General features: G+C 44.9%; 1 protein-coding gene across 4 annotated transcripts in view; it reads right to left on the bottom strand.

The window, feature by feature from the left end:
- Positions 1-272: 272 nt before the first annotated feature.
- The window catches only part of PLPPR2 (phospholipid phosphatase related 2), a 49,721-nt gene continuing 23,357 nt past the window's right edge, over positions 273-26,636 (bottom strand). The window contains exons 1-8 of one of the 4 annotated variants that reach the window (XM_077261906.1): positions 19,806-20,182; positions 16,694-16,779; positions 15,495-15,683; positions 12,941-13,064; positions 10,554-10,804; positions 8,749-8,925; positions 5,708-5,839; positions 273-3,628 (exon numbers count right to left, since the gene is read on the bottom strand). In XM_077261906.1, the coding sequence (XP_077118021.1) occupies positions 3,434-3,628; positions 5,708-5,839; positions 8,749-8,925; positions 10,554-10,804; positions 12,941-13,064; positions 15,495-15,683; positions 16,694-16,779; positions 19,806-19,815 (1,164 nt within the window). In that variant the 5' untranslated portion in view covers positions 19,816-20,182 and the 3' untranslated portion in view covers positions 273-3,433. Of the gene's footprint in view, positions 3,673-5,707; positions 5,840-8,748; positions 8,926-10,553; positions 10,805-12,940; positions 13,065-15,494; positions 15,684-16,693; positions 16,780-19,805; positions 20,183-26,636 lie in introns of those variants that run through there. The other 3 variants (XM_077261908.1, XM_077261907.1, XM_077261905.1) reach the window with 3 other exon arrangements.

Here is a 26,636-nt window from a genome sequence, read left to right as displayed (position 1 = left end):
TGCATGGAAAAATTGCTGTAATTCCTAAACTTTTCACAGGATATTTTTGTTCATCCTGTTTAATTAATCCTGAAAGTCTCCTCTTCAATCCCATCTCAGTTGTTTCATTGTACATCAAAAATAGCGTCCTGCAGAGCTGAAATCATGAAGATTCAGTCACTGGTCAAATATTTCTGGACCTATTTGTATATACTGTATATATGCTCACACACCATCCTCAGTATATAAGTGCTATAATAACTGTGACCACGCAGCAGACGTCGGAGCCGTACTACAAGACAGAATACATTTTAATAAAATCGATTTAGTGAAACATTTACAAAAAAAATGTAAAACGATACAAAGCGCGTGAATACAAAAGTGAGCACAACCTCCGCAGCCGCGTTCATGGACGTGTGTCACAGAATAGTGCGGGAAGAATCAGAAGTACCTGAAAAACCATTGACATCTGACAACCACATGTGGCGCTCTAGCTGCAGGAGGGATCAGAGGAGAGCTGGAGGGAGGGTAGGGGCCAGTAACAAGGAGATGGGGGGCATACACCGAAACACTGAGTTTCCGCCGCTGGCCCAGTCTCTGTGGTTTAGCTGCAGTGGTGATATCACGTCAACAACGCTGCAGTCAATCACTGACCTCAGTGGCTACGCCAATGTACATGGCATAAGACTACTATAATACTGCCCCTATACAAAAGAACTGACTAATAAAATACTATTCCCTATAGAAAAAAAAACTGCTGATATAGCTGATATAAATAATACTACCCCATATACGGTATACTAGAAAATATAACTACTATGATGCTGCTCTCAGTGAAAAGGAATAAAACTATCATAATACTGCCACTATGTGCTAGAATATAATACTGCTACCTACAGAAAATGTAATTAATATATTACTGTCCTTATAGAAAAAAAAAGTAACGGCAGTAATCCTAGACCCGCTGTACATCAGTAGAAATACTATAATACTGCCCTTATGTACAAGAATATACTACACCTTAAAAATGTATTCATACCCCATAAACTTGTCCACATTTTTTCACATTGCACCCACAAACATAGCTTCTCCTAAGGAGACTATTGAAGCAAGTAAAAAGTACAAAAAAAATGTTTATAAAAATATTAAAAAAAAAAAAAGCTCCAATCAGCGCTCTTTTGCCCCATTCAAAATAAAACAATAAAAAAACTAAAAAAATAAGCCTGATCTTTCCAAATATTACTTTAATTAATCCACTCAGTAAACGGCGTAACAAGAAAAAAACTCCAGAATTAATTTTTTTGATCACGTGAACATTACAATAAAATACAATTACAGGCGATAAAAAAATCGTATCTACCCCAAAATGCTTACAATAAAAACATCAGATCGGTGTGCAAAAAATAAGCCCTCACCCAGCCCCAGTCCCCAAAAAATGGAGGGTGAAGTGATCAAAAATGATTTTGAGAAGGCCGAACTTTTAAATTCCTATTTTGCATCTGTGTTCTCTAAGAAACCAAATGTAGCATCAACTGATCTTCACGATGATATCAAAAGAATAAAATAATCCATACTATCCATAAACAGAGAGATAAACAGAAAGATGGTGAGGGAACATCTAGCTTATTTAAATGAATTAACATCTCCTGGTACAGATGAAATAAATCCTAGGGTACTGAAGAAGATAGCAGAGGAAATTGCAGAACCACTAACCAGAATCTTTGAAAAACCTTGGAGAACAGAGAAATCCCAGAAGATTGGGTAAATGTTGCCCCTATGTTCAAAAAAGGAAAGAAGACGGAGCCAGGAAATTACAGGCCAGTGAGCCTTACTTCTATACCAGGCATAGCCTGCATGTAAGTACTTGGATAAGAATACAGTAAATAACCAGAGCCAGCATGGGTTTGTAGCAAACAAGTCATGCCAGATTAATCTAATTTCTTTCTATGATGAAGTGACTGACTGGGTGGATCAGGGAAATGCGGTAGATATAGTATATCACGACTTCATCAAAGCATTTGATAAAGTATCTCATACTATCCTTATTGAAAAAATGACCTGGTAGGGGATTGACAAGGCTACGGTTAGGTGGATTCATAACTGGCTCAGTGATCGTACTCAAAGAGTGGTGATAAATTGTTGCACATCTAATTGGAAGAGTCTTTCAGGTGGGGTACCACGAGGCTCTGTCCTAGCCCCAGTGTTGTTCAACATTTTTATAAATGATCTAGATAAGGGAACTGAAGGTTAATTAATAAAATTTGCAGACAATGCAATGCTAGGAAGCATAGCTAACACTAGAGAAGACAGAGAAAGGATTCAGAAGGATCTAGATATGCTTGAACAATGGGCAGCGACTAATAGAATGGTATTTAACAAGGAGAAATTACAGATTCTACAGCTGGGCAAGAGAAACAAAATTACATCTATAGAATGGGAGGAATAGAACTAAGCAATAGCACGTGTGAAAAAGACTTGGGTATACTAATAGATCACAGACTGCACATGAGTCAGTGTGATGCAGCAGCAAAATGGCAAACACAGTTCTAGAGTGATCTAGACTCTATGCTTCTCTAGAACAAATCTGGCGTTTACGGAAGAGTGGCGAGAAGAAAGATATTTTTGAAAACAAGCCATAAGAAATCCCATTTGCAGTTTGCAAAAAGCCATGTAGGGGACACAGCAAGCATGTGGAAGAAGGTGCTCTGGTCAGATGAGAAGTAGAACTATTTGGTCTAAATGCAAAACATTATGTGTGTTGGAAAAATTGCTGATCACAGACGCCTCCATCCAATCTCACTGAGCGTGAGCGAATGTGCAAAGAAGAAGGGGCACAAAGGTCACCTCTAGAAGTGCAAAGTTGGTAGAAACTGACCCCAAAAGACTACAGCAGTAATTACAGCAAAAGATGGTCCTACAAAGTATTGACTCAGGGGGGCTGAATACTAATGCACGTCACAAATTTCAGATTTATATTTTTAAATTAATTAGGAAACCGGGTATCATTCCTTTTACACGTCACAAATACTTGCTACTCCGTGCTGGTATTGCATAAAATCCCAATAAAATACATTTAAGTGTGTGGGTGTCACAGGACACAATGTGGAAAAGTTCACAGGGTATGAATACTTTTTCAAGGCACTGAAACTACTATAATACTGCCCCTATGGATATTATTACAACTACTATAATACTGCCCCCTATGTCCAAGAATATAACTGCCATAATACTAACCCAATGGGAAGAAAAACTACCGTAGCATGAATATGGAGCTGAGTGGGTAAGTCGTGCTTGTGCTGGTAGAGAAGGATCCCTTAGTAGACTTCCCCGTAGATGCTACATATATACAAATAATAGGTCGCCCCGGATTTACAAAACTACAAAAACATCAGTTGCCATATATTACAGGTCAGGAACGAGCAGGCGTCGGTGATGTCTGGGCCTTGGCTGCCGCTCACCATTCGGCTTCCTCCAGCTCTTGATAACAGTGGTGTTTTGGAGGGAGAGCTTGTCCCCACATCCTCGCTGTGTAGGCCGCAGGGCTTATACTTGACTGGAAATACAGTTTGAGGGGATCAGAACATCGGGGGTTACAGGAACAAGACACGGAGGAGGGTCGGGCGACATCGGTGGGTGAACTTCCAAGATCCTATTGGGATGAGATTGAGGGATGATGTCACAGTCGCTTGTACTCTAGAAGATATATAAAAATCATACACTTTACCTTAGAGCGAGAACGGTCATGGCGGCTTCTACTGTTTAGTAGCATTAACCGGCAGATTATATGAACCAATCACAAGCTCACAGTAAGGGCTGCCATTTTTGTTGGGTACATATTAATGAAGACACCTACAGAGAACTGTTAAAAGCCATGTAATCTATGCAGCGAAGATGTCTGTTGTTACCGCTGTGCCTGGTAAGTATTTATTAGAATATAGAGTAATATATTCAGGCTATAGAACTGTCATGATAGGACTGGTGAGTAAACTGGGACCAGGGGCACCTTTGCTGGCCCTAACAATAGGGGGCGCCCTAACTCGCCCTATTCCCTGGGATACCTCAGATGGCGAGGATGCCGGGGACTCCGCCCTTGCCCTGTCTCCTAGATGCAGCCCTCCGATAATCCTTTTACCCCAACCGGGGAAGAGAGGTGCTTCAGTGTACCGAAATACACCAACCCGACAAACAGGGTAACAAAGACAAGGGTAAACGAAAACTCCACTCACACAAAATATACTCTCACAAATAACAGATGTATTCACCAGGGTGTGTAGGAAGGGGGGAAGAAAATAAGGCAGGTAAGGATGAGGAATTTCCAAGCGAACAAACCAAGCAACAGTCGCACAATAAACTCCTTCACCTCTCCAGACACCAGCTCCTCGCTCTCCAGATCTATATAGCAAGTGCTAACTCAGACAAGGACCTGGCCAGCAGGCTTAGCTTTTATAGGAGAGAGAAGTGGCTAATGGAGCACAGCTGAATGCAGGGATTTCCACATGGCCGATTAACCCCTGTCCAGCTGAAAGAAAACAAACACATTTAACACACCGAAGAAGTGCTTCTTCTCAGCGGCGAAGCAGGAGCCATCAGACGCTGCGGTCTTCTGGCTCTGCTCTGTCGCGGTAACCTCGTAACAAGACCATTCAATGTGGTCCATGGAAAAAAATAATAGATATGTAGTGAAAACCCCGTGGTAATAAAGCCGCCTCAACTGGAGAACCACATCAGACACTTGTTTCGCAACATGCATTGTCAGGGGAAACTTGTAAACATATTATGAAATTTGAGTGAAGTGCAGTCTCCTAGTGAGGCAGCATTATTATCACTGGGTATTTACTCTACATGTAATTCCTTTCCCATATACCACATTTATTGTTTTTTTTCCCTTAGACTGTATATATTGCTTTGTACACCTGTGTAACACCCAGGCCAGTACCTATCCCCTCTGTTTCCATTTCGGTTCCTGGACGGTGCTGCACATATTTTTTTTGCGTGATGCAGTTCTGCTTATTTCTTGGGACTTTTGGTGCAGCTCAGCCCTGGCTGTGTAGACAGCTCCTCTCTATGAGCCTGGGATGGGGCTGTCTTCTATTTAAACTCCTGAAACTCTGACTCCCACTGCCAGTTAAACGTTTATCTACTGTGGTTCAGTCCTATACTTATATCTCCTGCTTAGCTTCCTAGTATTCCCGTTTCCTGACCTTTCTTTTGCCTTCTGATTTTGTACCTTGACTTCTCTCCTGGTTCTGACCCTCTTACCTGACTACTCCTGCCAGCCTGCCCCACCAGCCAGCAGCTGATTCCGTGGGGTTAAAGGGTCAAAGCCAAGTCAACCTTCGGGATCTGGCTTGTGCTGAGCCTGTCTGTGGTAAGCACAGAGCCAAGTTACACTCGCTCTTTAATTTCCTTGAAGTATTCATCTCCTGTGTAACTGGCAAAACATATGGTTCTTACTTCCTATTATCCTTATTTCCTGATGCAGCTACTTTCCATGTCTGAGATTGTTGATCATTTTATTTAGAACCTCTTGTATTGTTATTAGTCTATCCAGTAGTTTCTTTGTGCCTCACATTGTTTATGTTTCTATATTGTTTTCTGATTTTTATTGCTTTCTGTATTTTGAGTCCTGCACTCCTTTCATTATAGGTAGGTTTCTTTGCTTGTTGTTTTCTGTACTTGTTGTATGGCTGATAAAGCGGGCTGGATATTGTACAGCTTTCCCCCTTACCTTTGCTATACTAAACTTTTCACAAGCTGTGGGTAGAGGGTTTTCAGCCTCAAAGACTTCTTCCTGCTCTTTCTGAATCAAGTCAACCTCTTCTGGTGAGGAACTCCCAAAATTATTCAGTACACAGGTTACCTGAAGTTATAAAAGCCAAAAGAGAGAGAGAGATAAAGAGATAATACAATTACATACAGTATATTTTGTATTTTTTTACCTTTTCTGTTAATTTCATCATGATCTCAAACCACTAGGAACATTACGTGATAAGCCCTAAAATACCCAACCTCCGATCCTCACAAGATCTCCTTCTCTACTCCCCTCTCATCTCCTCTTCCCACAATCACATACAAGATTTCTCTCGCGCATCACCCCTACTCTGGAACCCTCTACCACAACACATCAGACTCTCGCCCACCATCGAAACCTTCATAAAGAGCCTGAAGACCCACCTCTTCCGACAAGCCTACAACCTGCAGTAACCACCGATCGACCAAACCTCTGCACGATCAGCTCTATCCTCACCTACTGTATTCTCACCCATCCCTTGTAGATTATGAGCCTTCGCGGGCAGGGTCCTCTCTCCTCCTGTACCAGTTATGACTTGTATTGTTTAAGATTATTGTACTTGTTTTTATTATGTATACCCCTCCTCACATGTAAAGCGCCATGGAATAAATGGCGCTATAATAATAAATAATAATAATAATAGTGACTACCAGGGACAATAGATATTAACCCGAAACCACCCTAGTCTACCATGGAAAATGTCCAAATCAAACATGGTGAGAGGGTCCAGCTCCACCAATAGTCCTACAAGCGTTAGTGACAAGCGTTCTCTTTCACATGTGTCACGATAATATAAAAATGCCAAATTGTGAGTTTAGTTCTAGAAGGTACCATGGCACAGACACACAATGCAGATTCGACCCCCCTTTCTCCCCCACTGCATTTGTTGATACAAAAACAAAGCCCTATGGCAGATACACTCTGTGCAACTTGATACCAATGTGTAGCAGCCCCCACTGAGCAGTTTATGGCTTTTAGCTGCAGCATACAAGTCTCCCTACCCTACTTATTCCCCACTCCCACCTGGTACTGGTTGAAACTGGTGTAGAAAACATGAGCTTCTATTGTTCTTTTAAGGTTATATATAGTGGCACCGATCAGAGCTAGAGATATAAGGATTATATGTTCCGGACGTCCATCGTGGGGATCTATAAATCACTGAAACCGTCAGAAGCTAAACCCAACGAGTGCAAAGAGTGGGTTTCTCCATAAGTGGGTTGTGTAACTACGCCGTATTTACACTTAAAAGAAGTGACCCAACGTGATGCACCTCCTGATCATTGTGTCATCTTTCTACAAGGTTCCTACGCCAAAATATGTGGGATGATGATTTTTCATAATGCTAAGACGGGAGAATCCAGCCTCTAAGTGAGGTCACCACAGGGGGAGGGCTTTGGTTTTAGGCTAGAAAATAACTGAGTGAAGCAGGAGTCTTCACGTGTCTTTTGACCGGGGTCTAGCTGCTATACAGAGGTGTGACATGCATCTTGATGTGTTTCCTGAGCACATGGGCAACCAGGAGATGAAATGATCTGAACGCAACTTTAATCCCATTTTATTTGTAATTGTACTATACATATACGCTACTTGTCTTCTTTATAATATAATTTTATTCTTCTGTAAACACTGCCTACCTTTTTCTTGGAGTAAAATATATAAAATTACTAGCTTTGTCACTGTCACTCCTTGCTCTATAACCAACTGTCACATACTCTGAGGTGAATTACGCTACTAATTTGGGTTGGCTCCGGACCCGTTACTATGTAAGAAATCGAAGCTGGTGGCAGCGGATTTGTTCTGTGCGTTTGGGAGGCTTTGTAGTGACGGCGACGTTGATAATTATTGTTCCCGCCTGAGTGGAAGTAATTATATCGCCCTTGCTGCAGTGTGCCCCTTATCCAGAACAAAGTAAGGCAGCCTTTCTGGTGACTAATTATCCTAGGTGCAGTACCCTGACTGACCTGAGGTTAGTTAAGAGGGGCGCCAGAGAGCTGCAAGTTCCAAACCAGAACTGGGAAGTGGGATATAGATAAATCCCCTTCAGAAGGAACCAGGGGCAACCAAACAACCCCGGTTCATGACAAATTGGTGTGAGTGGTGGGGATGATAATGGTATCCTCCCCGTGAACCGTGACATATTATTGGTGGAATCCCTGACATACATTATTTTTGGAGTTTTAGTAGATTTTATTCTATTATTATACCCAATATATGAGACACCTACTGGATGACATTTGGCATCAGAACAAACTGATAATATCTAAACCTTCCATAATCAATCACCATTTTGGTATTCAGTTAGTTGATCTTTTATCAATCACTGGTAATATTTGCCAAGATGACTTGGGCCAGTCTAGAGGTCTACTTGTGCTGCTCCTGTGGGGGATGGCTTATGACTAGGGATGAGCGAACTCATGGATGTTTGGGCATGCCGTGTTGAAACGAACTCTACTCCAAAGTTCAGTTCGGGTACCGGAACTGTACCCGAACTTGAACCTGAACCCCAAGGAAAGCAAGAGGAACTTTTGAGCAGGGTAATCTCTCTCTTCTCTCTCTTTGTCTCCTACCGAATGCTACAAATCTACAATTTAATAAGTTTGTTCCGTGTTGCTTTAAATGTCCTCACAACCTCAAAGAGTGAAAGTACATCCTGGTTATGTTACCCTAAGTATGTCACAATGCAAGTAAAGTACTTATCATGTGTTTGGGAAAGTTGGGTGTGCATAGGTGCGTATGTAGTAGTTTGTCACCCATTCAGTCATCTCGCTAGCAAAACAGCAAGTGGTGGCAGCAAGAAGTGTGGTGTGGCGGTGTGAACTGGCGCTTAGCTCATTGTCAGGTTAGTGCAATAGGTGAGCGGACGAGGGAGTGCGAGAAACGTAGTTCTTCTTTGAAGTAGCAACTGAGTCTCGTGTGCAGCGAGATAAGAAATGTATTTGACCCATTCCTATTGCTATTGGTCATCTCCAAATTCTTACCAAGAAAACCGCGATAGCTGCTCCGGTTATGGTCCCGGCAAGAACGTCTCTCCAGTGGTTACGGTATTCAGCAACTCGCAGCAAACAGAGCAGCCAGGAAGGAGACAGCAGTGCCAGGCACAGGGAGGGCTTCACCAGCCGGGAGCCCTTCACTTTCAGCACGAGGGTGACGTACATCTGTGGACATCAATCAGTAACCAGTGAGATTCCTGTATGTCGCTTTACTCTGTATATTCTGTATATGGCTATGGGAGACTTCTCTTGTGCTGCAACTTTTCTTTCAATTCACCTCCTCCCATGACAATTAAATTTCCAAGCTCTCGCTGCTCTTACAAGGCAAACCCCCTTGGTAAGTACATAAAGTAACACTACTAGTCCATGTCTATAGGTTTACATTATCATCTTTATTCTCATTTGCACAAGGAAAGACTAGAAGCAATGGGATGAAACTGAATGGGAGGAGACACAGATTAGATATTAGAAAAAAAACTTTTTGACAATTAGGGTGATCAATGAATGGAACAGGCTGCCACCAGAGGTGGTGAGTAGGGTTGAGCGAAACGGGTCGGCAATTTTCAGAAGTCGCCGCCGAAGTCGCCTGTGTGGGGTCGGCCATGAAGTCGGCGATCTTCTGAATCTGGAATCGGAATTCCGATACCGATTCCCGATATGTTTAAGATATCGGGAATTGGTATCGGAATTCAGATTTAAGTGTAAAATAAAGAATTAAAATAAAAAATATCGCTATACTTATCCTCTGACGGGCCCTGGTACTAACCGGGAACCTTCCTTCCTTAGAATCAGCCTTCCAGGACCTTGCGGTGACGTCGCGGTGACGTCGCGGCTTGTGATTGGTACGCGGCCGCCCATGTGACCGCTCGCGCGACCAATCACAAGCCGCGACGTCACCGTGACGTCACCGAAGGTCCTGGAAGGGCTGATTCTTAGGAAGGAAGGCTGCCGGAACGAAGCCGAGGGTGAGTATATTCCTATTAGGTATATACTCACTCTCGGACATGCCCTGCTTCTTTCCGGCAGCCTTCCTTCCTAAGAATCAGCCCTTCCAGGACCCTCGGTGACGTCACGGTGACGTCGCGGCTTGTGATTGGTCGCGCGAGCGGTCACATGGGCGGCCGCGCACCAATCACAAGCCGCGACGTCACCGCAAGGTCTTGGAAGGCTGATTCTAAGGAAGGAAGGTTCCCGGTTAGTACCAGGGCCCGTCAGAGGGTAAGTATAGCGATATTTTTTATTTTAATTCTTTATTTTACACTTAAATATGGATCCCAGGGCCTGAAGGAGAGTTTCCGCTCCTTCAGACCCTGGGAACCATTGGAAACCCAATGCACTGCATTGGGTTTCGAGTTTCGGCCGACCCCGACTTTTTTATAGGATCGGCCGATTTCACTCGACCCGACTTTTGAAAAAGTCGGGTTTCGTGAAACCCGACCCGATCCTATAAAAGTAAAGGTCGCTCAACCCTAGTGGTGAGTTCTCCTTCAATGGAAGTCTTCAAACAGAGGCTGGACAGACATCTGTCTGGGATGGTTTAGTGAATCCTGCTTTGATCAGGGGGTTGGACCAGATGACCCAGGAGGTCCCTTCCAACTCTAACATTCTATGATTCTATGATTACTGGCACTTGGCACTACTGGATTTCTACTTTTTCAGTGGCATTTATGTCTGGACTCTTCACAATACCATTAGACAAAGGATGAATTAATGGACATCTAAGATCTCGAGAGAATAAATAACAAAGGACGTAATTGGGAAAAGCTAAGAAGATAAATCCAAACTGGACTTACCGTAGTGTAAACTGCAGCATACGCTCCAAGTGCGGCAGGTTTGGAGGGGAAGGCTTTCCGAGCCTCGATGATAAGATCAGGGTCCCCATCGCAAGCATAGGGTGTAGAGATATATTGCATATGGGACTTGCATCCCAGGGCAGTGTAGTTGGGACGGCAGACAGACAAGAAGTGAGGGGCTTGGTTACCGGTGACTGTCTGAACAGCTCCAGCAAAGATCACAGTGCAAAACAGACCAAATGAGAAAAGCCCTAAGTCGTGAATATAAAAAGACAATTAGCCAAACTAATTATCATGTTTTTGTTTTTTTTTACAAATTTGGCATCATTATGGTCACAAAAGTGCCCACATAGTGACCTTGGGACATTATGCCCCTGCGGCAACCATGGTGGCTCCATTATACCTGCTGTTAATGCAATAATGCAAAGTCTGAGCGTCAATGAGGCTAACAGGTCACTTTACTTCTCAGCAGTGCCGCAGTGTATGGGTGCAGAGGTAACAGTCACCATTAGGCCCTGGTGTATAAGCCCTAATACCACATTATACACTCACCGGCCACTTTATTAGGTACACCATGGTAGTAACGGGTTGGACCCCTTTTGCCTTCAGAACTGCCTCAATTCTTCGTGGCATAGATTCAACAAGGTGCTGGAAGCATTCCTCAGAGATTTTGGTCCATATTGACATGATGGCATCACACAGTTGCCGCAGATTTGTCGGCTGCACATCCCAAAGATGCTCCATACAAGGCAGGATGGATCCATGCTTTCATGTTGTTTACGCCAAATTCTGACCCTACCATCCGAATGTCGCAGCAGAAATCGAGACTCATCAGACCAAGCAACCTTTTTCCAATCTTCTACTGTCCAATTTCGATGAGCTTGTACAAATTGTAGCCTCAGTTTCCTGTTCTTAGCTGAAAGGAGTGGTACCCGGTGTGGTCTTCTGCTGCTGTAGCCCATCTGCCTCAAAGTTCGACGCACTGTGCGTTCAGAGATGCTCTTAGGCCTACCTTGGTTGTAACGGGTGGCGATTTGAGTCACTGTTGCCTTTCTATCAGCTCGAACCAGTCTGCCCATTCTCCTCTGACCTCTGGCATCAACAAGGCATTTCCGCCCACAGAACTGCCGCTCACTGGATTTTTTTTCTTTTTCGGACCATTCTCTGTAAACCCTAGAGATGGTTGTGCGTGAAAATCCCAGTAGATCAGCAGTTTCTGAAATACTCAGACCAGCCCTTCTGGCACCAACAACCATGCCACGTTCAAAGGCACTCAAATCACCTTTCTTCCCCATACTGATGCTCGGTTTGAACTGCAGGAGATTGTCTTGACCATGTCTACATGCCTAAATGCACTGAGTTGCCGCCATGTGATTGGCTGATTAGAAATTAAGTGTTAACAAGAAGTTGGACAGGTGTACCTAATAAATTGGCCAGTGAGTGTATATCGGTTTAATAAATGCCACATGGTAGGTCGGGCCCGGTTACAGATTTCGCACTGGAGCCCAACAGCTACAAGTTGGACGAAAGATAGTTTGGAATATCATTTAGCTGATAGCTAACTTCACACACAGGATCACTCCTGAGGTCTCTATGAAGGAGCTGCTACCAAACTCCACATCTAACCGCGGCTTACTTCACATAGAACAAAAGGATATGCCATCTGAAACCGGACATGCCAGATCCTTATCTCCCCCGACATCACACGTTGGGGGAGAATCTGGAGGCCCCATAAATATTAGGCTGTTGTTCGATCCCAATAGTATCAGTAGGTTAAGCCAAAGTCAGCCTATGGGGGACTTTACACCTCTCCGTCAAGGAGAGAACAACTTCAGTTGAGAGATAATACCTTCAAACACATTGAATGAAAGATGTCTAAACCCGATGATTTCTGTGGGACCACCTGACCATCTTCTATGTATGGTGGCCTCACGATTGTCACCAAGAAGATGATGTTGGAAAAGAAAAGGATCGGGCAGTCGTAACCAATTGGGGAGATAAGCCAATTACAGAGATATCTGGCAGTGGCTTTCTCCTCTCTACCCATTGAGAAGAAATGAGCTCTTAATAGCACTGAGAATTCGTTTGACAGGACAAGTAGGGAGAAAAGTTTGTCTGCTATCTCATGTGTATGGGCAGCTTTGCTTATCTGGTAATGTCAGACTATACAGAAGCCTTGCCTTTTCTTTTATTCTAGACTGTCTTCCATTATTTCTAGTGTGGTAGACCCATATGTTCCCCTACATCATAATTGGATAGTTGGTGAAATAATGATGTACCCACTTGTGCTATACAACGACATTGTTTCAAAATTAGACTTGGTGATAGTTGTTTTACTGGACCTTGGAGCTTCGAGCCATGTCAGGTCATCGAGCCGGAAAACTCACCCAAGATCCTGACAATGCGTCGCAGAAGAGGATTGAAGAAGCAACAATCTCCACATGAAATGATCTTCTCCCTGCTACTCCAGCGTGGATTGATAAGGACGGTGGACACTTCTCCCAGGAGGATCTGTAATCGGAAGACAACTCGCCATTAGTACCAGGAATCATGGACCGACAACTGGACACCATATCCATATGAGCTTGTAGAACATCACATGTCCGGATGAAGATCATAAATGTGTAGTTTGTCAATTCCTTTTGCAGCTACAAGACCCTTAACTGTTCTTCTAAGGGTTTCTATTAAAGTTTTGGAATATGGCTGAGCAGAATATGATTTGAGCCATCAGTAATCAAGTTGGCCTGCTCACAGTCGGAGTACCCGTTCTCTGAATGCTGGAGAAGTTGGTGGAGTTGAGATCAGATAATAGGAAAACCTAAAGATATTTTTTTGTGGACCTCCCATCGTCATTGTGAAAGAAGATACTTCGAGGCTAACAGTTCTCTATAAAGTTCATATTGGTTGACTGCACAGTTCATTACTTGCCAAATAGCCTATTAAATTATTTGGTTGAGAATGTGTGAATGTAGGAAGCTTGAAGGTGGGGAGTTTTTCTAAGCGCTTTTGGAGTTGGACTAAAAATGTATAGAAAATTTTATAAAATATTGTGGAAAACAAGTAAAACAAAGTGGATCCTTGACCGAATCTATATGAGCCTCTGTGAGGGTTGTACAGGCAGAGGTGTTATTCTGCGACACTGAACACTACTGAAAGGAGTTCTGCTCCTTTTGTGATGTTCAACCTTTTAGATATTTCTCACTCGTGAAGTATATCCCCCAAATGACTCAGATATTTGCAAGGAAAGTCCCAGTCCAGATAATAAACATAAACTAAACATTAATGCTGGAACATATATTGTATTAAGGAGGTAACAGGTACAAAGCTTGTGTTCCCATCTTGGTGGTCAGAAGAAAGTGTTTAATCACCTCACAAGACCACAGGCAAGTGGTAAGAGCCACATTTAAAATATGTGTCTGATAAATGTTCATCCTGTAGCCCAAGCCCACTGATGGCAAGTCCAGTATTTTTTCACTAAAATTCCCAGGTCTGGCTTACACATTGCCTTTTTCAGCCTTACTTGGCCTGTGCTGTCTCAGGGTCCCCAAAAACCAACATCTTTACCTTCTGGACTCCTGGCTGTACTCATTGCAGACGAGCTCTCCTTTCTGTCTGCACAGCTTTCTAAAGTATTCAAGATATTTTGGCCATCTTAGGATCCAAGCTGCCACTTTTCAGTCCAATTGCAAACATGCTACCTCTGAAAATCTCCTTCCTTTCACACACACCCAGCATGTAGCCAACTCCCTGTGATTAGGAAGTAATTCTCTAATAACTCCCCAAATTTCCTCCCACCTGCTAAGCTGGCCAGCTGTAACCCTTCCTTTCCCAGCTATCTACTTTTCGACTACAGCCCAAAATGATAGGCATAGCAATAAACCACATTAAGCAGTATGCATCAAACATCAACATACAAGAATACACTAGTATAGCATATTGCAGTATCAAAATCACAGAAGCTATAATTTCAGGGGGTGTCAGACATTGTCTCTCTCCTTTACAGAAAATCAGATATTATTTCGGAAACAGTCATCATATTGTGACCAGATTTCTAGAAAGCATAACATTCTGGAGAAATACTGTATCCAGAATTCCAAAACAAATGGTATCTAGAGAAGCACTTTGGTGACCAGAATTCCAGAAGACGGGTCATTGTGGTGAAACACCATTCATATCATGACCAGGATTCCTGAAGACGAGACAATCTGCGGAAATACTTTTAATATCGTGACCAGGTTTCTAGAAGAAAGGAATTTCTTGAAAAATACTATTTATATTCCACCCAGGTTTCCAGCAGAAAGCACGTCCGGTTGAAACACAATTCCTCTGAAGACCAGAAGTCCAGAAAACAGATCATTCTTGAGATACAGCATGGATTTTCAGTTTTTAAGTCTGTTTGTCATGTGCCATTTTGAGTAAACAAAGAAAAAAGTTTTTAATTCAATCTCAAGTTCTGCTTCCAATTTACAACATCTCTTGACTTGTAGTCTATTCTTATTATGACCAGGAACCGTAAAAACGTGATATTCCGATCATATCCCAACTATGTTTCTTGAAGACAGAAACGCTATCATCATCATGACCAACATTGGATATTTTCTTACCTGGTGACCTACTAGAAGTGTGATGTTCTTCAGTTTGCAATGAACTTCTTGTGGTCATTATATAACTTTTGTGAATTACTGTTCTTTATTCAGTGGAAATGTTCGGTTTCTTCATGTGTAAGGAATGTGCAAGACAAAAAAAGATCTTCAGATGCCTACGGCACCCGAGCGCACGCACAATAGGCATGTCAGCGCTCAGCCATTCTGGGTCCCTGCTGTCACCCTGTCTTACACCGTCAAGTCAGATTGTGACAACCACAGACAGACAATCTGTAAGATCTACAACCAGCCCCGAACATCTATACTATCATTATACACCTAAGGAAAATCTACCTACCGTGAGGACTGGCAGCACGGTGATCAGCGGGTACAGGATACGTGGAGGGACCCGGCTGGCACTTTCAGGACCCGGATAAGGTTTGGACAAGGTGCTGTCATAGCAAAAAAATCCCTGGGAATGGACAGGGAAGGTGTCCGTGTACTCAAAGTGGTAGGAAAGGATAACAGTACCGGCCATCAGGACGAGCTGGAAATAGAGCATCTTGTCAGACGAGCAAGGGATGAGGGCAAAGAAGAAAGACGTGAAGAGAGGGAGGAATTATGGAAGCTTTAGAGAAAGAAAGAATGAAGGAGACAGTGAAGGAAGACTAGTGAATGCAAGGAAGAGAAGACATATGGAAGACAGAAAAAGGAAGGTGGGATCTGGAGAATAAGGTAGATAATGGGTTTAGGAAGAATAACTCATAAGAAAATCTGAAGAAGAGCACTGAGGTCTACAAATAATATGTAGGAAAGACGTACGAAGGGTTAGGAGAAAGAAAAAGGACAAAGCAAGAGATGTGAGGAACTGTGTGCGGAATCTGGTGAAGCAGTCAACAATCTCCTCACTCCCATCACCGTGTCTAATCCCACCACATCATGTCACCCGTGTCCCACTTTCTTGTCTCACCCTCTTGTCACACCTTCTCTTGTCACAAATCTACGACTTCTACAGCTTCATGTAAAAGGCTGCACTGGATCACATCATGGTGCCCAAATTCTAACGAATTATCTAATGTGCCCAAGTCTAATATCACATGTCACTAAGGCATCCGGGATGTGGAAACTAAAATAATAATATCTCATTCATGTAGGGATATGATTAGAAGGATCAGAAGGAGATGGCTAATATGTGCGGCTTGCATGGCTTATGGAGGCATATTGCAGACGCAGTATATGTTCGGGCATGAGGTTGGCATATGTTAGTTGGCATGTGGCACCTTCCGTACCCTCCGAATGAATGGTATAAAACATGTTCCTCCAGATTGCCATGGGACCCCAGTCCCAGTAGGTCCTGGCGTCTGCCCATGTTTAATGGTGCTGACGAGCGCACTATGACTTACGGTATTTCTCCTAGCACATGAATCATGTCACCTGGGCCTAACGTCATGACAAAAAAACAAACTTTCACCACAAAGACAGAAGGTAAACAACAGGAGTATGGCACCTTCCACAGACAACATAACCATGCATAGGTCCTGACCGCGGAGGAATTACCTCTACAAATAGGAAGCATGGTATGAAGGAGATGCTACTTTTAATCTCTGGCTCCCTGGCCACCATGTGCGCAGCTCCAGAACAACCTGAAAACAAACAGAAATAATAAGTGCCAGGTTACTATAATAAAAAGATGGAGGCCGGATTGTTCTTAAATGGAATCTGTCAGCAGGATTTCACCCCCAAACTATTTATAAGTTAATATAGCTCATAGACAAGTCCAGTAATACCTTTACATGACTGGTTCGTTCCTCCGTTACTGAGAAATCAGTATTTAAATTCATTCAGGCTAAATATCTATTTGCAGTTTGAATCCTCTGTCACACCAGCTCTATTCCCCGCCTCCTGCTTGACTGACATCCTCTATGCTGTATGTTGTCAGGCAAATGAGTCATTAGTGAAGCAGGAGGACGTGGGGAAAAGAGCTGGAGTGACAGAGGCTTCAGAGCTACAAATAACTATTAAGCCTCATTTGCATATCAAATTACCCCCCGATTTCTCAGTAACGGAGGAACAGACTGGCCATGTAAAGGTATAGATGGACTTGTCTTTGAAAAAGCTACATGCGCATGTAAATAGTATGGGCTGGGGGGTGAAATCCTGCTGTCAGATTCCCTTTAAGACAGAAAAAGCTAAAGCTTAGGGACCCCTGCAGGAACACAAGACCATTCTATTATAATATTTTTTTTCTTGTTGAGACACTATTAGAAGCACACTAATGCTTTAATAGATAAATGCTCTTTGCTTTCTGGATAGTAGCAATACATGTACTGGACATACATATTTGTAAAAGTGAAGCAATAGTATTAGGGTTGTAAGATCAATTACTGTAATGAGATATTAGTAAAAAGAGGTTACAGGGGTAATAAGAGGATCAGGAGCCCGGTTACTGTAATAAGAGGATACAGGGTAATAAGAGGATCAGGAGCCGGGTTACTGTAATAAGAGGTTACAGGGGTAATAAGAGGATCAGGAGCCGGGTTACTGTAATAAGAGGTTACAGGGTAATAAGAGGATCAGGAGCCGGGTACTGTAATAAGAGGTTACAGGGTAATAAGAGGATCAGGAGCCGGGTTACTGTAATAAGAGGTTACAGGGTAATAAGAGGATCAGGAGCCGAGTTACTGTAATAAGAGGTTACAGGGGTAATAAGAGGATCAGGAGCCGGGTTACTGTAATAAGAGGTTACAGGGGTAATAAGAGGATCAGGAGCCGGGTTACTGTAATAAGAGGTTACAGGGTAATAAGAGGATCAGGAGCCGGGTTACTGTAATAAGAGGTTACAGGGTAATAAGAGGATCAGGAGCCGGGTTACTGTAATAAGAGGATACAGAGTAATAAGAGGATCAGGAGCCAGGTTACTGTAATAAGAGGTTACAGGGGTAATAAGAGGATCAGGAGCCGGGTTACTGTAATAAGAGGTTACAGGGTAATAAGAGGATCAGGAGCCGGGTACTGTAATAAGAGGTTACAGGGTAATAAGAGGATCAGGAGCCGGGTTACTGTAATAAGAGGTTACAGGGTAATAAGAGGATCAGGAGCCGGGTTACTGTAATAAGAGGTTACAGGGGTAATAAGAGGATCAGGAGCCGGGTTACTGTAATAAGAGGTTACAGGGGTAATAAGAGGATCAGGAGCCGGGTTACTGTAATAAGAGGTTACAGGGTAATAAGAGGATCAGGAGCCGGGTTACTGTAATAAGAGGTTACAGGGTAATAAGAGGATCAGGAGCCGGGTTACTGTAATAAGAGGATACAGAGTAATAAGAGGATCAGGAGCCAGGTTACTGTAATAAGAGGTTACAGGGTAATAAGAGGATCAGGAGCCGGGTTACTGTAATAAGAGGATACAGAGTAATAAGAGGATCAGGAGCCGGGTTACTGTAATAAGAGGTTACAGGGTAATAAGAGGATCAGGAGCCGGGTTACTGTAATAAGAGGTTACAGGGGTAATAAGAGGATCAGGAGCCGGGTTACTGTAATAAGAGGATACAGAGTAATAAGAGGATCAGGAGCCGGGTTACTGTAATAAGAGGTTACAGGGGTAATAAGAGGCTCAGGAGCCGGGTTACTGTAATAAGAGGATACAGAGTAATAAGAGGATCAGGAGCCGGGTTACTGTAATAAGAGGTTACAGGGGTAATAAGAGGATCAGGAGCCGGGTTACTGTAATAAGAGGTTACAGGGTAATAAGAGGATCAGGAGCCGGGTTACTGTAATAAGAGGTTACAGGGGTAATAAGAGGATCAGGAGCCGGGTTACTGTAATAAGAGGTTACAGGGTAATAAGAGGATCAGGAGCCGGGTTACTGTAATAAGAGGTTACAGGGTAATAAGAGGATCAGGAGCCAGGTTACTGTAATAAGAGGTTACAGGGTAATAAGAGGATCAGGAGCCAGGTTACTGTAATAAGAGGTTACAGGGTAATAAGAGGATCAGGAGCCGGGTTACTGTAATAAGAGGTTACAGGGGTAATAAGAGGATCAGGAGCCGGGTTACTGTAATAAGAGGTTACAGGGTAATAAGAGGATCAGGAGCCGGGTTACTGTAATAAGAGGTTACAGGGGTAATAAGAGGATCAGGAGCCGGGTTACTGTAATAAGAGGTTACAGGGTAATAAGAGGATCAGGAGCCGGGTTACTGTAATAAGAGGTTACAGGGTAATAAGAGGATCAGGAGCCGGGTTACTGTAATAAGAGGTTACAGGGTAATAAGAGGATCAGGAGCCGGGTTACTGTAATAAGAGGTTACAGGGTAATAAGAGGATCAGGAGCCGGGTTACTGTAATAAGAGGTTACAGGGTAATAAGAGGATCAGGAGCCGGGTTACTGTAATAAGAGGATACAGAGTAATAAGAGGATCAGGAGCCAGGTTACTGTAATAAGAGGTTACAGGGTAATAAGAGGATCAGGAGCCAGGTTACTGTAATAAGAGGTTACAGGGGTACAGATGAGTCTGGTATGTGCCATTTTGGAGGTAATTATCGGTACCTGTGATCAGTGTTATGATGATGTGATATGGATTACGCTTCACATTGATGAAGAGTCGTCACATATTATGATGACAATCCCCATTAATGAATGTGACCCCTGCCGCCCGCGTTGTGGCACAGACCTGCTGGCATCGTGCGGATATTCCCCCTCCCCACGCTCCGGGATATCGGCTCAGAGGGAGGAGAGACAGCCGGCTCCCTGATCACTGTCTTCAAGGAAAAGGGTTTGGAGAGAGCGATGGAAAACAGAAGGAGAGAAATGACAATATTGGGATCATTAATGGAGGAAACAGGATGGCATAGATGAAATACGGGAGAAAACAATATTCGAAATGGGATAAAAAAAATAAAAAATACAGTGAAAATGACTAACAGCAAAATTACCAATGATGAAAAAAAAAACGAGGGATAATGAGCTGAGATAGAAGATTGGGGAGAGGAGGATTAGGACGGACAATGGAGGGATGAGGAAAAGAATAGTGTGATGGAGGGAAGAGGAGGAGAGTAACGGCTGCGGGGGACTTATTAGTAGGCTGACGGCATATGCTGTGTGATCATAACACCCACCTCTCCATACCTGAGTCCTGACACTGGTGCAGCGCCCCCTACTGGACATATATGGAATTGTATGTTTTATATGGAACTCATCATTGTTATGTAGAATGCTGTAGGATACTGTGATATATGGGTGGTCTCCACTGTCCCCCCCTGTCCAAACTGTGACAATCTTGTTGGAGATGGATAACAGATGCCATATGAATAGAAATTGACCTGTTAAGGGACACAGGGGAGGAGGTTACAGCCAGATTGGTGGGGTCTGACCTCTTGGGTCCCCTACACCCAGCAAAGTTAGGGTATGTGCACACGTTGCGTTTTTTGCTGCGGATCCGCAGCAGTTTTCCATGCGGTGTACAGTACAATGTTAACCAATGGAAAACAAAAACCGCAGTGCACATGCTGCGGAAAATTCCACGAGGATTCGCTTCGGAAAAAAATAAGTAGCATGTTACTTCTTTCTGCGGATTCCGCAGCGGTTTTCAACTTGCACCAATAGGAAAGTGCAGTTGAAAACCCGCAGAGGAATCCGCAGAAGAAACCGCGTGAAAATCCGCAGTGAAAACCGCAACGTGTGCACATACCCTAAAGGAGCTGAGGCTCTCATGTGTGCACCTCATTACAGGGATCCCACCCGACAGTGGCCCTAAACTCAACAGACCCAATCATAAGCAAACAGGGTCTGTCCGGCGCCATCTGGACCCATTACTCAAGGCCTGCAAGGGCCTTAGGGTTTCTCATGCCCTTAGATGCCACAACTAGGACTGACCCCATTGGGGTGGTGAGGTCTCTGTATGTGCAGGAGGGCAGCATGGACGCATTATTTCAATATTCATCCTTTCTGCACCAAAGCCTGAAAAATGTAATGAAAAGTTACGACGTGGAGAACGAGTGTCTCTGCAATCATTCAGCCTGTCCAGATGTATCAGGTCTATCACATCACAGTGACTATTCCACAGTGGTGAGCTCCACAGAACAGGCAGATATGGGGAAGGGAGAGCTGAATCTGGTGAGCTCTGACCACAGGAGAACCAGACGATAGGACAGTCACTAATAAGGGAGAACTGAGCCCGGCGTGTTCTGACCACAGGAGAACCAGACGATAGGATGGACACTAATAAGGGAGAACTGAGCCTGGCGTGTCCCGACCACAGGAGAACCAGACGATAGGATGGACACTAATAAGGGAGAACTGAGACCGGCATGTCCTGACCACAGGAGAACCAGACGATAGGATGGGAACTAATAAGGGAGAACTGAGCCTGGCATGTCCCGACCACAGGAGAACCAGACGATAGGATGGGAACTAATAAGGGAGAGCTGAGCCCGGCATGTCCCGAGCACAGGAGAACCAGACGATAGGATGGGAACTAATAAGGGAGAACTGAGCCCAGCATGTCCCGAGCACAGGAGAACCAGACGATAGGATGGACACTAATAAGGGAGAACTGAGCCCGGCATGTCCTGACCACAGGAGAACCAGACGATAGGATGGACACTAATAAGGGAGAACTGAGACCGGCATGTCCTGACCACAGGAGAACCAGACGATAGGATGGGAACTAATAAGGGAGAACTGAGCCCGGCGTGTTCTGACCATAGGAGAACCAGACAATAGGATGGGAACTAATAAGGGAGAACTGAGCCTGGCGTGTTCTGACCACAGGAGAACCAGACGATAGGATGGACACCAATAAGGGAGAACTGAGCCCGGCATGTCCTGACCACAGGAGAACCAGACGATAGGATGGGAACTAATAAGGGAGAGCTGAGCCCGGCATGTCCCGAGCACAGGAGAACCAGACGATAGGATGGGAACTAATAAGGGAGAACTGAGCCCGGCATGTCCCGACCACAGGAGAACCAGACGATAGGATGGGAACTAATAAGGGAGAGCTGAGCCCGGCATGTCCCGAGCACAGGAGAACCAGACGATAGGATGGGAACTAATAAGGGAGAACTGAGCCCGGCATGTCCCGACCACAGGAGAACCAGACGATAGGATGGGAATTAATAAGGGACAACTGAGCCCAGCATGTCCCGACCACAGGAGAACCAGACGATAGGATGGGAATTAATAAGGGACAACTGAGCCCAGCATGTCCCGACCACAGGAGAACCGGACGATAGGATGGGAACTAATAAGGGAGAACTGAGCCCAGCATGTCCCGACCACAGGAGAACCGGACGATAGGATGGGAATTAATAAGGGACAACTGAGCCTGGCGTGTTCTGACCACAGGAGAACCGGACGATAGGATGGGAATTAATAAGGGACAACTGAGCCTGGCATGTCCCGACCACAGGAGAACAAGACTAAAGGTTGGGAATTAATAAGGGAGAACTGAGCCCGGCGTGTTCTGACCACAGGAGAACCAGACGATAGGATGGGAACTAATAAGGGAGAACTGAGCCTGGCGTGTCTGGACCACAGGAGAACCAGACAATAGGACGGGAACTAATAAGGGAGAACTGAGCCTGGCGTGTCCCGACCACAGGAGAACCAGACGATAGGACGGGAACTAATAAGGGAGAACTGAGACCGGCGTGATCTGACCACAGGAGAACCAGACGATAGGATGGACACTAATAAGGGAGAACTGAGCCCTGCGTGTCCGGACCACAGGAGAACCAGACGATAGGATGGACACTAATAAGGGAGAACTGAGCCCGCGTGTCCGGACCACAGGAGAACCAGACGATAGGACGGGAACTAATAAGGGAGAACTGAGACCGGCGTGATCTGACCACAGGAGAACCAGACGATAGGATGGACACTAATAAGGGAGAACTGAGCCCGGCGTGTCCGGACCACAGGAGAACCAGACGATAGGATGGACACTAATAAGGGAGAACTGAGCCTGGCGTGTCTGGACCACAGGAGAACCAGACGATAGGACGGGAACTAATAAGGGAGAACTGAGCCCGGCGTGTCCTGACCACAGGAGAACCAGACGATAGGATGGACACTAATAAGGGAGAACTGAGCCTGGCGTGTCCCGACCACAGGAGAACCAGACGATAGGATGGACACTAATAAGGGAGAACTGAGCCTGGCGTGTCCCGACCACAGGAGAACCAGACGATAGGATGGGAACTAATAAGGGAGAACTGAGTGAGTCGCCCGCCAGGGCAGTGGGGGAATCGGTACTGGGTCCGGTCGGCTCAAAGGGATATGTCACGGTGGTGGCGACCCGGTCCGTGGCCCTGGGCGCCCATGTTAAAGGTACGGTCTTTAACCCCTTCATGACCTTGGGATTTTCCGTTTTTCCGTGTTCGTTTTTCACTCCCCTCCTTCCCAGAGCCATAACTTTTTTATTTTTCCGTCAATATGGCCATGTGAGGGCTTATTTTTTGCGGGACGAGTTGTACTTTTGAACGACATCATTGGTTTTACCATGTCGTGTACTAGAAAACGGGAAAAAAATTCCAAGTGCGGTGAAATTGCAAAAAAAGTGCAGTCCCACACTTGTTTTTTGTTTGGCTTTTTTGTTAGGTTCACTAAATGCTAAAACTGACCTGCCATTACGATTCTCCAGATCAGTACGAGTTCATAGACACCTAACATGTCTAGGTTATTTTTTATCTAAGTGGTGAAAAAAAATTCCAAACTTTGCTAAAAAAAATAATTTGCGCCATTTTCCGATACTCGTAGCGTCTCCATTTTTCATGATCTGGGGTCGGGTGAGGGCTTATTTTTTGCGTGCCGAGCTGGTGTTTTTAATGATACCATATCGGTACAGATACGTTCTTTTGATCAACCATTATTGCATTTTAATGCAATGTCGCGGCGATCAAAAAAAATTAATTCTGGCGTTTCGAATTTTTTTCTCGCTACGCCGTTTAGCGATCAGGTTAATGCTTTTTTTTTACTGATAGATCGGGCGATTCTGAACGCGGCGATACCAAATGTGTGTAGGTTTGATTTTTTTTTATTGATTTATTTTGATTGGGGCGAAAGGGGGGTGATGTAAACTTTTATATTTTTTTTATTTTTTTCAATTTTTTTTTTTTTTCTTACTTTTGCCATTCTTCAATAGCCTCCATGGGAGGCTAGAAGCTGGCACAACACGATCGGCTCTGCTACATAGCAGCGATCTGATGTTCGCTGCTATGTAGCAGAAATGCAGGTGTGCTGTGAGCGCCGACCACAGGGTGGCGCTCACAGCTGCCGGGGATCAGTAACCATAGAGGTCTCAAGGACCTCTATGGTTACTATTCTGAAGCATCGCCGACCTCCGATCATGTGACGGGGTCGGCGATGCGCTCATTTCCGGCCGCCCGGCCAGAAGCGCCGGTTATATGCCGCTGTCTGCGTTTGACAGCGGCATTTAACTAGTTAATAGGCGCGGGCAGATCGCGATTCTGCCCGCGCCTATTACAGGCACATGTCAGCTGTTCAAAACAGCTGACATGTCCCGGCTTTGAGGCGGGCTCACCGCCGGAGTCCTGCATCAAAGCGGGGGTTCTGACCTCGGACGTACTATCCCGTCCGAGGTCAGAAAGGGGTTTAGAGAATAAAGTTTGTTTGTGACGCCACCTGTGGTATCTGGTCAGTGGGTGACCGACGCTGCTTAAGGGAGTCCTCTGGGGTGATGGTATGGCAGCTAGATGGTATAACTTCCCACAGGTGAAGTAGGTCCCCAGGGGTCCCGGTGTATAGATGAGGATGTTGAGAGGTGCGGTAAAGAACGAGGACACAGGTTTGCAGTCTCTTTACCTGGTTTACTGTAGGCTTCAGGCAGCCACAGTCCAGGGCACCAGATCACAGGTATGATGGGCCCACAGCTCCCTTATACACAGTATGATGGGCCCACAGCTCCCTTATACATAGTATGATGGGCCCACAGCCCCCTTATACACAGTATGATGGACTCACAGCTCCCGTATACACAGTATGATGGGCTTGCAGCTCCCTTATACACAGTATGATGGGCCCACAACTCCCTTATACACAGTATGATGGGCCCACAGGTCCCTTATACACAGTATGATGGGCCCACAGGTCCCTTATACACAGTATGATGGGCCCACAGGTCCCTTATACACAGTATGATGGGCCCTCAGCTCCCTTATACACAGTATGATGGGCCCGCAGCTCCCTTATACACAGTATGATGGGCCCGCAGCTCCCTTATACACAGTATGATGGGCCCTCAGCTCCCTTATACACAGTATGATGGACTCACAGCTCCCTTATACACAGTATGATGGGCCCTCAGCTCCCTTATACACAGTATGATGGGCCCACAGGTCCCTTATACACAGTATGATGGGCCCACAGGTCCCTTATACACAGTATGATGGGCCCTCAGCTCCCTTATACACAGTATGATGGACTCACAGCTCCCTTATACACAGTATGATGGGCCCACAGCTCCCTTATACACAGTATGATGGGCCCACAGGTCCCTTATACACAGTATGATGGGCCCACAGGTCCCTTATACACAGTATGATGGGCCCTCAGCTCCCTTATACACAGTATGATGGGCCCACAGCTCCCGTATACACAGTATGATGGACTCACAGCTCCCTTATACACAGTATGATGGGCCCTCAGCTCCCTTATACACAGTATGATGGGCCCACAGCTCCCGTATACACAGTATGATGGACTCACAGCTCCCTTATACACAGTATGATGGGCCCGCAGCTCCCTTATACACAGTATGATGGACTCACAGCTCCCATATACACAGTATGATGGGCCCGCAGCTCCCGTATACACAGTATGATGGGCCCGCAGCTCCCTTATACACAGTATGATGGGCTTGCAGCTCCCTTATACACAGTATGATGGACCCGCAGCTCCCGTATACACAGTATGATGGACTTGCAGCTCCCTTATACACAGTATGATGGGCATGCAGCTCCCTTATACACAGTATGATGGGCCCGCAGCTCCCTTATACACAGCATGATGGGCTTGCAGCTCCCTTATACACAGTATGATGGGCATGCAGCTCCCTTATACACAGTATGATGGGCCCGCAGCTCCCTTATACACAGTATGATGGGCTTGCAGCTTCCTTATACACAGTATGATGGGCCCGCAGCTCCCTTATACACAGTATGATGGGCTTGCAGCTCCCTTATACACAGTATGATGGGCCCGCAGCTCCCGTATACACAGTATGATGGGCTTGCAGCTTCCTTATACACAGTATGATGGGCCCACAGCTCCCTTATACACAGTATGATGAGCCCGCAGCTTCCTTATACACAGTATGATGGTCCTGCAGCTCCCTTATACACAGCATGATGGGCTTGCAGCTCCCTTATACACAGTATGATGGGCATGCAGCTCCCTTATACACAGTATGATGGGCCCGCAGCTCCCTTATACACAGTATGATGGGCTTGCAGCTTCCTTATACACAGTATGATGGGCCCGC

The sequence above is a fragment of the Ranitomeya variabilis genome, chromosome 5, assembly GCF_051348905.1.
Source record: "Ranitomeya variabilis isolate aRanVar5 chromosome 5, aRanVar5.hap1, whole genome shotgun sequence".
Classification (NCBI taxonomy): Eukaryota; Metazoa; Chordata; class Amphibia; order Anura; family Dendrobatidae; genus Ranitomeya; species Ranitomeya variabilis.
This window is presented reverse-complemented; position numbering and strand designations above follow the sequence as displayed.